At 44.4% G+C, this 16,101-nt stretch overlaps 1 protein-coding gene across 1 annotated transcript in view; it reads left to right on the plus strand.

Moving 5' to 3' along the window:
* Positions 1-4,267: 4,267 nt before the first annotated feature.
* Positions 4,268-16,101, plus strand: part of LOC308074650 (MAM domain-containing glycosylphosphatidylinositol anchor protein 2-like) — a gene marked incomplete at both ends in the record, with an annotated part of 94,119 nt that continues 82,285 nt past the window's right edge. Inside the window, 1 exon segment of the mRNA XM_080414157.1 lies at positions 4,268-4,343. Coding sequence (XP_080270283.1) covers positions 4,268-4,343 — 76 coding nt within the window.

Genomic DNA, 16,101 nt, shown 5'->3' on the forward strand with positions numbered 1-16,101 from the left:
ATCATAGAAATGTATCAACACCTGTATGCATCACCAAAAAGCACACATTTACCATGACATAGCAAATCAAGCTCTGATTCAATGGCATGATTGACTAGCCTGGTATCCAGCCTGCTTCGCTACGTTCGCGGACTTTTTTTTCTCTCTTCGCTTCTCAGTCTGGAAAGCACCCTATCTCCAAGGGAGGCGGGACATGGCATACGGCTGGAATCGAACCGTGGCTTCTGATTGGTCTGTGGTGCGGGACAAAAAAAACCCAGTGTGATCGTTGTGATTCGTCATTCGTTTGAACAACATCCAATCAGCACGACGTTGCCTAACGTAACATATGTAGTTCCAGTGTAGTTCTGCAAAACGAGTCAATAGGGTGCTCTCCAGACTGAGAAGCGAGAGAGAAAAAAAAGTCCGCCGAACGTAGCGAAGCAGGTTGGATCCCAGGCTAATGATTGACAGCATGTTCAGTCGAATACAAGAACAGTCGGCCCAAAACACGCTCGCCCCAGGTCAAATCCGGGGCGAGCCACAAAGTCCACTCGACCCAGTCAAACACCTCCCTGATGACACTCTCAGGTGAGTTTCAGTGATGTCATCAGTGTCACTGATGCATAATTCCTAACTACACCAGTCTTCTGCCAATTAAGGAACACCAGTCTCCTGATGAAATACCCTAGAGTGCACCGCATCTTTGGCTAAAATAATGATTTCACTGCCTATAGGCCACACCCGCTGCCACACCCTTTTTTTGCCAAATGGCATGAACAGTTACTGAGCTGTTCTTTGGTCATAACCAAACATTCCACTAAATCTTGTGCAAATCTGTGAATCTACTTGTATTGGAAGTTATGCAAATTTTTGCAATAGGCACTCCCACTGCAACACCCCTTTTAGTCAATTAGTATGAACACACGCGCACACCTTCACATTTCAGCCTCCTAGGTCAGAAACTGTAGTAGCCACCAGAGGGTGGGGTTAGGAAGATTAGACCACCGCTGGTGGTCAATTGAAGAGAAAAAAAAAGTGCGATGCCCCAATATCTAGTTTTGTTTCCCAATTATCTATCAACACATCTGCCACATTTGGCGCTTCTATCACAAAATGAACGATAGGTTAGCTATGCCGCCCCACTACTATGGCAATGAACCAACCAGCATTTGGAGGTCCTGTAATGTAATGCATATCTATAATAGCTGTTTATTCTATTCTATTCATTATTCTCTATCTATCTGTCTGTCTGTCTGTGTGTCATCTATCTGCCCATTCCATTGTATATTGTGTGGTGAGCACACTGAATATTGCATCACTCTACATGGGAGAGAGAGAGAGAGAGAGAGAGAGAGAGATGAGAGTGAGAGAGAGAGAGAGGAGAGAGAGAGAGAGAGAGAGAGAGAGAGAGAGAGAGAGAGAGAGAGAGCTGCAACTATGTTTCTACCATGTGAGACGTTTTTAAATAATATAATATTCAGAGGGTTTGCTATAGACTGAAACTGAGGTAAAATTGTATCCTGTCCCAACCTGAAAATGTAGCTAAAGAGCTGGAGAGATGGGGAGACCCTATTATGGAACAAACCCTTTATAGGCTACAGCAATGATTGGAATAATATAGAGCAATTTAACACTTATTTAACTAATACATAAATTAATTACAAAGGCCCAAATAAATAAATAAAACAATCTTAATTCTATTCAATAACACACAAACAGCAAGGCATTCTCTCTCTCCAATTTTATCTACCCCCTCCCTCTCTCATCCCCCTCATCTCTCTCTCTCTCTCCTCTCTCTCCCCTCTCTCTCTCTCTCTCCCCTCTCTCTTCTCTCTCCCCTCTCTCTTTATCTCTCCCCCCTCATCTCTCTCTCCCCCCTCGCTCTCTCTTCTCTCTCTCCCCTGCTCTCTCTCTTTCTCTCTCACCCCCTCACTCATTCTCCCTCCTCCTCTCTCTCTCTCTCCCCCCGCTCTCTCTCTCTCTCTCTCCCCTCTCTCTCTCTTTCTCTCTCACCCCCCTCACTCATTCTCCCTCCTCCTCTCTCTCTCTCTCTCCCCCCGCTCTCTCTCTCTCTCTCTCCCCCTCTCTCTCTCTTTCTCTCTCACCCCCTCACTCATTCTCCCTCCTCCTCTCTCTCTCTCCCCCCTCTCTCACTCAGAGATCCCGGTTATTATATTTCCCCCCCTGAACAGAAACACCCACGCGCGAGCGAGCGCACACCGACGATAAACGTGAGCTCGCGCTGTTGTCGTGTTCCCCCATCGCGCGTGCTGCTGCCTCCTCGTTCTCTCCCTCTCCTCCGCCTCCTCTTCATATCTCCGTCTCACGAGGGTAATTATTAATATTTTTTAAGAGAAACGAGCTGTCAGAAGACACCAACAGCAACTGGCTCGGCTCGTGACGTTCCGCCTCGCGAGCTGTTCCCGTGTCGTAGTAGTAACTAAGTACATCAAACGGCTCGTGCGTCGCTCGCTCGCGCGGTGCACCACCACCACCACCGCACCGGAAGAAACGGACGGACCAGACCGGCGGACGGACGGACGGACGGACGGACGGGAGATTCGGACGTCCCCCGACCGTTTAATTTCCCCATCTCCTACTCCTCCTCCGGCCGTAGCCTATAATAATGTGTTCGCTCGGGCACCGTTTGAAAAGACGTCATGGAAGAAGTCCGCGTGAGCGGCGGAGAGGAGGCGGCGACAGACCGGTCACCACCACCACCATCACCACCACCGAATGCCGACACGGTTTGTTTGAACGCCGCCGCCGCCTCGCGACGCCGCGACCCCCCGCGAGGCTTCTTTTACAATGTCACAATCAGGAGAACTTGAAGCTCTCGAGGCACCTGCGCGCGCTCTCTGTAGCGTGCCCGCCGATTTGACTGACTTGACACACACATACGTACACACGCGCACGCACGCACTTAGCACACGCACACACACACACACACACACACACACACACACACACACACACACACACGGCCGTTATTTGACCATTAAAGGCCTGCCTATTTTAAAAAAAAATATTTGTTTGAGTGACTTCTAGGCAGCGTGTCAGTGATTTAAAAGGAGAGTGGGTTCAGTGAAACCGTTGGAGTAGGAGGGCAGGCTAAGGATTTTTTTTTTTACACCAAGGGGAATGAATGTGGCCGGCGCTGGACCAGAGCACACCGGAGAGAAGTGAGTTGACACACACTAGGGCTGGGCTGGGCAATGTAGTAGTAGGCTATATTAATATATAGGTAGCGTATATCGTATCGTGATCAGTGAAATAAGCAACCAGGGTTCATGAAGTCCCCAAAAAAGCTGAGCACTATAAACCTATACATCTATTGAAAATTGCTCTGCTTGTAGATCTGCTATTTTCAAGAAAATCTTGAAATCAAAAAAAGATTTACAACACAAGTCTTGTTCGGGGGTCCCTGGCACAATATTTTCAGATGGGGTCTGTGACAAATGGGCCTACATGTTAAATTGGGGGTCCTGAAATGAAATGTTTGAGAACCTCTGGTTTAAACAGGAAACAAGCCCAAATAAGCAACTGCACTTTAGAAACAAGCCCCCCCCCAAAAAAAAACAACAACCCGCAACTACCAATATTTACAAGCAACTTCACAGAAAAACAAGCCTAAGTTGCTTCTAATAAGTGGATATGGCAACACTGCTGGGCTGGCAATTTGTAGGCTATATTAGTATATAGTATATCGTATCGTGATATGAGATTAGATATCTCTTCTGGGAGATATCTAATCGTGTGGAAATTGTGGATATCGTACTATTGTGATATGGCTTATGTGTTGTCTTTTTCCAGGTTTTAATCACTAAGCCTAAACCCTATTTATAAAAAGTGAAATATTGATAATAGCAGAAGTAGCTGATCTACAAACACACAAAGGGTCACGCTGCAACATGTGAGCTTGTAGATCTCCTATTTTCCCTATTTTTTAACATTGAAAATGATAAAATACATTTATATTATCGCCACACGTTAGCACTGATATCAAGGTATTTGTTATGTATTTATTTATTATATTTAACTGATTTCTAGGCAGGAGAGCGTCTGATTTAAGAGGACAGCGGGTTCCGTGAGACCGTTGGAGTGAGTAGGCCTACCGACTGGAACCCGAAAAAACAGGAATGAACGGCGGCCGCCGCCGGACCGCAGCGGCACACAAGAGAGAAGTGAGTTGACGCCGAGTGGAGCGGATCGCGTTATACCGCCCGGAGAGGAACCGGAACCGGAACCGGAACGGATGGATGATGTTGACGTTGCCGGGGGGAGGATGGGGTTGGCGTTCGCTCTTCTGTGGCTCCTGAACGTCTTCTTGGAGGGCGGCGTGCACTGTCAGGGTGTCTATGGTGAGAACACACGCACTGCGCACACACACACACACACACACACACACACACACACACACACACACACACACACACACACACACACACACACACACGCTTACCCACTGACCTTACTACCTGACCTTGTGAATTTTGTGTGTGCGCGTGTGTGGATGTGTGTATGGATCCCGATATGTGCGTAACAGTACAGTGTGTACGCTTGTGTACCTGTAACAGCGCGCATGTGTGTGTGTGTGTGTGTGTGTGCGCCCGTGCGTGTTTGTGCCTGCGTGCATGCCTGCTTGTGTGTGTTGCTGTTGTTATTATTATTATTAGCCTATTTGTTCGACAAATGTGGTGCATAGAATAAATAGCTATAGACACTGTCCTTCTCACCTATGGGATGTAGACAAATGACATCCCATCGCCTTCAATATGATATTCAATGTGGCAGGTGGTGGACTGGTGAGAGAGAGAGAGAGAGAGAGAGAGGAGAGAGAGAGAGAGAGAGGAGAAGAGAAGAGAGAGAGAGAGAGAGAGAGAGGAGAGAGAGAGAGAGAGAGAGAGAGAGAGAGAGAGAGGAGAGAAGAGAGAGAGAGAGAGAGAGAGAGAGAGAGAGAGAGAGAGAGAGAGGACTTGTCACTTGACATTTAATCTGAAACTTCTCTCACTGAAGTTATGAGAGAAGTCTCACTTGATGTCTGAAAAGACCAATACAGGCTCTTCCTTCGACGTCTGAAAACCTTCCGGTTCGGACAGGCTTTCCGAACACTAGTTTGGAGAGTCAGTATATCTTGGAGGTGCTCAAGTTCTGACCGCCATCAGAAGTTCTTAACGACGCCAATTTGCAGTTATATCACCTCCCTCTCTGAAGAAACGTTCAGACGTCGGAAGGTACATGTACTGGGGCTTAAAGGAGTACTTCACTCAAAAAGTGACTTACTTTTTTGAACACCCCATGATGCTTTGAATTCATGGAGATTTTTTTGTTTTTGTTGCATTCAAGCCAATAATTTGATGACCGAGCAGAGTCTCCAGTATATCTCCAGACTCAAAGAGTGTCCGGTATGAGACTCAAAGAGTGTCCGGTATGAGACTCAAAGAGTCTCCGACTGAGTCTCCTATTAACCAATGACCCGGTCATCAAATTATTGGCTTAGGAATGCGAGAAAAAAACGGAAAAAAAACTCCATGAATCAATTGTTTTGGGTGAACTACTCCTTTAAGCATGCACTCACACCAAAAGCAACTACAGGACTACAGTGAATTTATAATAGCACATACATATGCATGGGTGGCAGAGCTCATGTGACAAATTATAATACATTATTTGTCACGTGATTTTTGTTTTTAAATGGTCTTTTTTTACCGCAAGTGGCTGTGAGCTGGTGAATAGGGATCTGTCTCTTTAAGAGCACGTTGTGCTAGTGACGTAGGCTATAAGAAACAGCTGTGCCTGTGACTGTGAGCCACAGTGCAGAGAACGCAGCTTAGGCGGCTCGCGTGAACGTGAAGAAACCAAAGTAGCGGTCAATTTGCCTCGTTTTGAGATGCGGGACGAGCAGTAGCAGTGTATAACGCACCAACTTGTAGACAACATGGTGATATTTTGGATTTAAAGTGAATGTAGAAGGCGAGCCAGTACAATCAGTAGCTCCGTTTGGACTTGAACACTTACCGAGAAAGATTGACAAATGAAGTGGAGTCTCTCCACAGGGTAACCGGAAGAGTCGCCGCAAATCACACTTGCCCCCATTTTTTTAGCAGACCGCTTGCCCCCTGCGTCGGCCCAGTCGCCCCGCTCTAGCGGAACTCTCTCCCCCAACAACAGTCCACTCGCCACGCCGGTGCGGAACGCTCGCCTGAAACACTCGTCCACAACATATCATAGGGTCCATGGTTGTGCACACAAGGAGTAATAATTATTAATATTACACTCGGACTTTGCGTCCGAGAGGAAAATGTCCGCAGCTCGTAACCGTTCCTCAGGGTTGTCTCGAGAACCTGGGGGAATTGCAGTTTTCCTCCCAGGTCTACCTTCATTTCCCAATGATTGGAACTTTAGTAGCAGGCTGTTTCTTGTTGCTGTGGTTGGTTGGTGGCTTTTCTCTCTCCCTTACGAAATTGATGGTGTCATTTTCCCATGTGGTTGCCGTTTCTTGCATCTCTCCTGCTCCAGGGTGTTAGCGAGTGTCATGAGCACCTTGTCATGGCGCCACCTGTATCTTCCTTGGGTGAGTTATAATGGAAGCAGCCCGTGATGTAGTTCATCTCCCGGGCTTCAGTCTGAGCAGCTTGTGGACGAGGTACTCGGCGTTGACAAACACGTCGCTGTCGGTCCTCATGACGAAGCTGGCCACGGGCAACGTGTGCCCACCTAGTTCAGGCCCATCGGGTCTTTATGGTCAGGTTGTCGTTGGTTTCCAAAAAGGTCCTGCTGAAGGATATCGCGGCGCCTCAGGCTCTCCGACTCCAAGGTCTTCTGCTGCAGGCGTCCCAGTGCGCCCGCCTTCACCCCCAACAGGAACAGCCGGACGACCCCCTCCAGGGTCTTGTTGCCCCACGTCCGTCGTATGGCGTCCCGGCGATCTACCCGATGAGCCTCGACGGTTATCAGCGACACTAGGATTGGTGCTGCTTTTCCCTCTGGGCATTTGTTTGTCTCGTCAATGATGTAAAGGGAACGGCCCAGGGGACAGCGCGCCACATCGGCTATTTGAAAATAGCCGATCTACAACTCACAAAGCGTCACATGTGATGCATTTGAGAGCTTGTTGATCTGCTACTTTATTAGATCTGCTATTTCAAATAATCGTGAAAACATCAAATAATTGTATGCGGTGGGGGTGCGCGTTGTGAGCTCGTAGATCTGCTATTTTATATCTCCAGTTCAAATATGATTATTTTGGGGGGCCGCAGCACTGAAAAGGTTGAGAACCATTAAAGGATGTGAATCACTGGTTTCTTTCAAAACTGTCCTGGAAAAAAAAACATCTATCAGGAGACCACAAGGGGAGGTAAATGTAAATTCCCATCGAAAGGAGGTGTCATTCACTGCCACTGTTTTCCCCTTTTTCTCCTGTGTACATAATAGTGTTTGTGTTTGATTTGTTGTTAATTGTTTTATGCTATTTTGATTAATTGAATACATACCACAATGGAAACAAGGCCCCAGCACTTTTTTGTGTTATCCTTTTAGCCCTAATGTCTTACTGTACCACGTGCTGTTTACTGTTCTGGACTAGTACATTATTCAATCATTCAATCAATCAATGGAGGAGCTGGCCCAAAAGCTGAAGCTAGTGTCCGGGTAGTACATCTCTCATCATTTGATGATGTTTTGGGTGAATAATAGTTGACATAAATCAAACTTTATTGTTTGTCGTATTATTTTACCTTTTATCAGTATTAAAGCTTATGTACTGTAGTAAATGATGCATTTTCATTTTAAAAACTTGCAAAGCCAAAACTCTGTCTCTCTCTCCCTCTCACTTCACCACCACTCTTTCTCTCTTCCACACTCTCTCTCTATCCCCCTCTCTTCCTCCCTTTATCTCTCTCTACCTGACTCCCTCTCTCTCCCTCCCCCCTCTTTCTTTCTTTCTCTCTCTCTCACTCTCTCTCTCACTCACTCTCTCTCTCACTCTCTCTCACTCTCTCTCTCACTCTCTCACTCACTCACTCACTCACTCACTCACTCACTCACTCACTCACTCACTCACTCACTCACTCACTCACTCACTCTCTCCTCATTCTCACTGCCCCATCAGATTTGGAAGCCATTCTATTTAAAGATTACTGTTGTGGCATTTATGGATTTCAGACGCCAGAGACAAGAAACTGCCATGCCAGCATTTGCAACCCAAAATAACATGACTGTAGGCGTTATTGAGGTTGGTAGTTGCTTGTGTAGTGTGTGTGTGTGTGTGTGTGTGTGTGTGTGTGTGTGTGTGTGTGTGTGTGTGTGTGTGTGTGTGTGTGTGTGTGTGTGTGTGTGTGTGTTAGTGTGTGTGTGTGTGTGCACACGTGCGTGTGTGTGTGTGCACATGCGCGTGTGTGTGTACACAGTGCGTCTGCATGGCTGAGAGAGACAGTTAACCACTTAAACCCTAGCATGCCGAATCTGGCCAAAACAGGCACTCATTCAGTGAAATAGGCCAGTGATTCTCAAGCTGTGGGTCGAGATGATTTTTGGGCCCCAAATGACAGCGAAGTGACAATTTAAGAACTTTTAAGACCTTTTTAAATGTAAATAAATAAATAAATACTGAATCAGAAGTAATCAACAAACTATACTATAAAAACTGGTCAAACAATGGCCAAATTGTTAAATAATATAAGAAAGAGGCAAACATTTTTTAAATCGCAGATCTACAAGCTCTCAACGCCTTATGTTGCGAGGCGTTGTGAGCTTATAGATCTGCTATTTTCACAATATTTATCTGTGGAACCGAGTTAAAGAAAATGTAATGCCTCAACAATTGTACCTCCTACATTTCCAAGTGCTCATCAGGGTGGGAGGTCCCCAGTTCAAATATGATTATATTTGGGGGTCACGGCCTGAAAAGGTTGAGAACCACTGAAATAGGCACAAAAAAAAAAATCTTTCCCACAAATAAAAAACCATATCAATGTGTCCCAGTGCGATGCACTGTGAGGTTGTAGATCAGCAATTTTCTTTTTAAAAGATTTGTTCACTTGCACCCCAACATCCCTACTCTGGGGAGGAACGTCCGCCAAAAATAGCTGATCAGCTATTTTTGGCGAAGATATTTGGTGTAGAGTGGAAAAAAAGGTGTGCCAAGTACAGTTGCAACTCAGGCATGAATTCAGGTGAGCCTTAAGAGATTTGGACGTAAAACATAATTTGCTAAGCCGCTGCTAAGCGATTTTCGAGTGTTTTCGCTTACCTAAAATCAAAGAATATTTATCTCTAGTATGATCGATCACTTTAAAAGACGTATCCGAGTCTCGTAGAATCGGGGGGGGGGGGGGGGGAGCGTGCCGCCGCGATCACGTTCCGTAGTTCAGGGCAGTTGAATGTACAGTAGGTTGTACGAAGGTTGCACGAAGTGGATGAGCAGTTTTTTTATAAAAATTACGTCATTTCCAGGTCTATCCTTCTCTGGCAGTGATGTCATCATTCATAGGTTAGCGAACAGCGCCATCTAGTGGAAAACCACTGAAAACACACAACTCGTCATACTCGTCATTGGCACTGTGGACCTCGGGCCAACTGATGAGTGTACTCGTCATTGGCAGGCAATGAGTTAAAGTAACGCCCAAACACACCCATTTTCTGCTGAGTCACACACACACACACACACACACACACACACACACACACACACACACACACACACACACACACACACACACACACACACACACACACACACACACACTCTGTACACAGATTATCTGTAATCTTATATGGCCAAGATTATAAAACAACACATTACATCACAGCCGAATCGTGGATTCGTGCACGCACATACATACATACATACATACATGCACGCACGCACATACACATACACATACACACACACACACACACACACACACACACACACACACACACACACACACACACACACACACACACACACACATACACACATACACACATACACACACACATACACACACTCGCTATATTACTTACATTCAGGATGTGAAGTAGAGATTAGTAGTCCAGAGTTGTAGCCTCGGTAGAAGACAGCATTTATCTGGCTCTTTATACCTCACATTGTTTTAACAGGAAGCTTATGGTAGTACAACATTGTCACTGTCGGGGGGGGAAACCTTGTATGTCCTTCTTTAAAATGTTGTTTTAATACTATTTAAAATAGTGAAAATAGCTGATCTGCAAGTTCACACAATGCGTTGCGATGCGATGCATTGTGTGAACTTGCAGTACTCAAGTACATTTTGAATTCCAGACTTTTACTTGTAACAGAGTATTTCTACATTGCAGTATTGATACTTTTACTTAAGTAAAACATTTGAGTACTTTTTCCACCACTGTATATATCACATACATACACGTATATATAGTACACGTACATACATACATACATACATACACACAGACATTATAAAAAAATTTTTAGCCCTACGGAGGCTCAGAAAGGTCAAGCACACCCCATAGTAACTTGACCTTTCCCTGGGCTGCTGGTTAGCATGGAGTGAAGTACCGTTGTCTTTTAATCCTGCCTCCAGGACTCTACTATGTCCTTATTTGTTCATGTTGTGTCATAAAAGCCCTTCACCATCTCTCCAGGCCTGCAGAATTAATGTGACTTTGTGTGCTCTATTATAAGGTACAAAAATATCCTATCTGTGCTCTATAGGCCCTTATGTACTCTCCCTCCAGGATCTTTATAGGATCACAGGAATATATTGCCTAGTTATCGTAAATAACACAAATACAATATCGTCACTTTTGAGTGGAAAAGGTTGGGAGCCACTGCTCTACAGGATATGACTGTTCCCTGCACTCAAACGGGGTGCAGCAGCCCCTGTGCTTAATCCATTAACCCATTGAGACCTGAAGCCGATTCTACATGTCTCCTAAATCTCAACAGTATTCTGAAAAACGTATGTTTCTATATCAGTGGTGCTCAATCTTTTCCATGTGAAGGACCCCCAAAATTATATGTATTTGGCCGCGGACCCCCATCAAAATATTTTGTTCCACAGAAGCAAAGATTTGAGTTAAAAACGGTTAGCTTTAAAAAATATATATATTCAAAGATTTGCACACATTTTCACGATTTTTCTGCTATTTTTGAAGTGTAAAATAATGCTTTTTAGCTCAAATCTAAAAATGACAGAGTTCCAGGTCTTAATGGGTTAAGACCGGGAACGCATCTGTGTCATTTTAAGATTTTTTTGGCTATTCAAAAATAGAAGATATACAAGCTCATATTAGGGGGGGGGGGGAGAAGAAAAAAAAGAAAAAGAGATATAAATACAAAAGCGAACATTCAAAGAAAAATCAAAGAAAAAATCAAAGATTTGCACAAATGTTCACGATTTTTCAAAAGAATTGCAGATCTGAATCTGCTATTTATGAACAGCCAAAGCAATCTTAAAATGACGCGGATGCGTTCCCGGATTGAATGGCTTAAAAGGTAGATGCGTCCTGACTCTTTGTTTTCATGCAGATCAGACGCGTTCGCTTGCCGTCCCCACTTTAATGTCATCTCCTGTTAAGTGTGCAGCTAAAGCTCGCTGTCAGACTCAGACACTCTCAGACACCTCACACTGTGACCAAATATTAGCCGTCTGATACTTCCTGTAAATGCCTTTTTAACCCATTCAATCCGGGAACACATCGGTGTCATTTTAGATATAGCTATAACCATTATTTTATACTTTGGGCTGTTCAAAAATAGCAGATATACAAGCTCGTGGCGTGGCACAGAGTGTTAACTGTTTCATGATGCCAGCATAGTCACTTGCCTGTATTCTTCCATCACTTTGTTCCAAAAATGGCTCTTTCCATGCAGTTGACAGTAGGCTAATACGTCGGTTCCAAAGTCAGAAGGATGAGCAGCCTATGTATATCAGAAGATGACTGCTTGGCTCGCTGTGACCTTCATTGTAGCTGCGATATTTTGATCAATGCTGATCATTTATGCTCCACTTTTTATGTTGGTTGCATGACTTCATGCGCCCTTCATAGCTCGTAAATCCATTCATTTTGTGAGTTCTGTGAGTTAAAGAATAGATTTTAAAGAGCTGGTGCCATGTTTTTGCACTTTTTCTGTTTTTCATGTGTCTATGAGGTTGATAGAACTTCATTAAGCCCCCCTGTGGTGGTTTTATGGTGTTTTATGTCTTCTCTGACTATTTGGAGTTTCTTCCTGGAGGCTGAAACCTTGAGGGTCAAACGTGCCAATAGAGAAACAGCGCTTTAGTGACGTAGTAAAAACATACCCTCCCCTCATTATCATAACACAACATGTGTGGGCATGAGGAGGAGGAGGGACTAGGACAGGTGGGTGGTGCTAAGGTGGTGGAGGAGGTGCTAAGGTGAGAACCAGGTATACTTAATGAACTGGAGGCGTGTCCACATAAAAACATAATTTCTGTACACTTTTTTGAAAAAAATCTTCCTCCTAGTATAACCATAATACCTGATGATTATGTTTTAGGGGGGGGGGGGAATCACTGAAAATCACGGCACCCCGTCTTTAAGATTTTGCTGCTTGTTTTTAAAGCCCTAAATGGTCAGGCTCCTGCATATAGTATCTGTGATCTTTTAACTCCTTATAAGCCAGGCCGCTGCCTGAGATGATCCAGCAGGGCCCTATTGACGGTACCAAAGTCTCGCTTGTCACAAAGGGCGACCGGGCTTTTGCCGTTCGGGCCCTTCGGCTGTGAAACTCACTGCCTGGGGACCCCAGGCAGGCAAACTCAGTGTCCTCCTTCAAATCTCTTCTAAAAACTCACCTATCTATCGCACAGCTTTTTCTTAAATTAAGAGCTGTTGTACTTTTTATGCAATTAATTTCTGATTTTTATTGTATATTAACTGTTCTTATTGTAAAGCACTTTGTAACTTGTCTTTGAAAGGTTCTATAAAAAAAAAGTTATTATTATTGTTATTTTGCAAAGTGTTGCAATGGAAGTCTGTTACACTGCCACGCCACCGCGCAGCCAGCTCAGGCCTTTGTGTGTGTGTGTGTGTCTGTGTGTGTGTGTCTGTGTGTGTTGTGTTTATTGCGAGGAGCAGCGCAGGAGGGCAACAGGCTGTCAGAAAACCACACTTATGATTGGCGAGTCAACGTATGCTCATGAAAAACTTTGAAATATGATTTTAATGGTTGAATATGTACATTTTGTAGGGGTGCTCCTTCCATTCCGACATCTCACTACTCCGACTAGTGGCTTCCGCGTGCGGTTAGGGTTAGGGTTAGGGTTAGGTATAGGGTTAGTAACCTTTGGAAAGGCGACATGTCGGAAAGCCGACGTGTAACCCATTTTGTAATGTCCAAAATCGTCGTCAGTCGTCTCTGTTGGTAGTATGTTGGTTTTATCCAGATACAGAGCTCAAGCAGGAGATTTGTAAGCTTTTCAAGAGAATTGTACCGGTGAAGGAGTCTAACACCACAATTTATTCACTGACAAACTCGGTTCCACAGATAACTATTGTGGAAATATATCCGATCTACATGCTCACAACGCATGTGATACGCAGGTGATATTTGACAATGTTTCAAAAATGTTGAGTGATTAAGTCCTTACTTTGTCACTTGTAACAATGTGCAGATGTAGTAATGTAGTAATGTGCAGATACCCTGTATACACTGTACTTGTATGTTAATTTGTGTACAGTTGAGTGGGAAAACAATGTTGCACATTAAGCTAATCGTCTGGGGACCCCCCAAAACCATTTGGGTACCCCCCCTGGGGCTCCCGACCCACAGTTTTAGAACCACTGCTCTAGATGTTCACTGACGTGTCTCATTATAATGATAGCTACTGTTTAACTCAGTGCTGTAGTCACTTTTGCTGTAGTCTGTGTTAAGTTAACACACACGTGTCAGAGCGGTCAGCCTGGACGATTTTGAGATTTTGAAGTCAATTATCTTTGCTCAGGAAGCTCTCAGAAGGCTCCCCTTCCATGACTTTTCCTGAATATTCCATTCAAATTGGATTATTATTATTTTTTAATCTGAGACGTTTCCTAAAAACGAAATATTGCATCTTGATTCCATCCCAGACGTTAATTTTAGGTTAGATTGACTGCTCTCCCCCACTCTCCCCCAAGACGGGCATGTCTTCACACCTGAGACCACTTGGAGATGTGTCATTGTTATAGTTAATGGGATCATTTGCATCCATTGTGCGTAGATGTGTGTGTAATGTGGTGTAGTGTTTCACTGTGTCAACTGGAATGCTACTGAAATAACAGTTTATCCTGTTGTGCAATTCTAAAGATGACAGCCAAATCAAATCTCATGCTCGTATTCCTACTTGCGCACTGTGTGAGTGAGGCACAATGAAAATCGCTAACTCTCTCTCTGTCTTTCTCGAAAACTAAAACGTTGTGTTTAACTCCAACCCATACAATTGGCTTCTCAGAACTTTGTTAACTTCATTCATATCTCTCTCCGCCTCTCTCTCACCTCAACGCACGCCACACTGCACACAAAAATCCTAAGTATTCATTTATACATTTTTAACCAGGCTAAGTTAGGCTAAATTGTAACCAAATGGACTGACGGTCCTCATATATCTGTCTGTCTGTCGGCACCTCTGCACACGCTGCACAAAAGTTCTCAGTGTTCATTTATCCATTTTTAACTCGAGATGTAACCAAATGGACCATTTTGCCGTATGTTTGATGGCGAACGAATAATTATCCAAGGATAATCGGTGACATGTACGGAAGCGCTTCCGTTTGTATAGCCTACTAGAGGTCTGTTTGTGGGGATGAAGTCACAAACATAGCCCATAGATATACGGTCATTCTGCCTCACAGCTGCGCTGTTCATTTTTATAGCTGAATGTAAAAGACAGTGTGCAGGTTCACACGTTTTTGTAACCAGGAAAAGTACATTCAAAGTGGAACAAACCTGGATATTTTGTTAAGGACTTAAAGGGAATTGTATCAATGTCAACATAATAAGCACCGCACACATAATAAGCACCGCACCGCACAACATTTTCCAGACGCTCAGCTCCTCGTCTGGTACTGTAAGATATTAGTATTTACATGCTTTCTGTCTCTAGAAGGGGATTAGCCTATGTTGTTTAGGCAACGCCAATCGAGATTTAAAAGACAATGCTTGCTATCCAGCCGTGTGGGTGAGTAGGTGTTAGACCCAGAGGAAATGTCAAATGTCAATTTGATCTCAAGTCCATCTGTGTGGTAGGCCGGCTATGCGAGTTAAAGCAGTGCTTCTCAAACCTTTTCATGCCAGGGACCCCCAAATTGATATATATTTGGCCGGGGACCCCCATCTGAAAATATGTTGTGCCAGGGACCCCCCAGAAGCAAAGATTTGTGTTAAAATGTTCGCTTTAAAAGAAATATATTCAAAGATTTGCACAAATCTTCAAGATCTTTCAAAAATAGCAGATCTACAAGCTCGTAGTGCGGCACTCGGTGCCGCACTATGAGCTTGTATATCTGCTATTTTTGAATAGCCAAAGTATAAAAGGTTTAAACTATTGTGATGCTACTTTCACACATTTTGCTGGGGACCCCCTGGAACCCCCTCAAGGACCCCTGGGGGTCCCCGGACTCCACTTTGAGAACCAATGAGTTAAAGGACCATAGTCTGGCATGTTTAGCCCACTGTCTACGACTCGCTAGTGTCCTTGATATTACTGCCCAACAGTGGCGGCTGTTGTAGAAATGCTCACCCCAAATATGTAGAGAGGTATGTTTCCTCGTGTCCTGACGGCTGCACCCTACAACTGACAGCCCTGGTTGGGCAACCCAGCCTGGCGGAGATCTGTGCTCATTTCTAGATGGAAACCAGCTTCCACCAGAGAGGGAGAGCTTTCTTCCTCAAAGAAAGACATGTCCAAAACTGTTACTTTTCATGGATTCAAGTAAAAAAATATCAAAAGTAGCAGATCGACAAGCTCAAAACACGCCGCTTCGTGCCGCACATTCAGCTTGCAGATCTGCTTACTTTTCATGCTTTGGTATGACGCTGTAGTGTGATCAAGTAGGGCATTAATTTATGAAAAAACACAAAAAGGTAAAATATACATAAGAGGTTTCTGCCCGACAGGAACGATATACATATAT

Source organism: Gymnoscopelus braueri (genome assembly GCF_963280865.1).
Source record: "Gymnoscopelus braueri genome assembly, chromosome: 19".
NCBI classification, from domain to species: Eukaryota; Metazoa; Chordata; class Actinopteri; order Myctophiformes; family Myctophidae; genus Gymnoscopelus; species Gymnoscopelus braueri.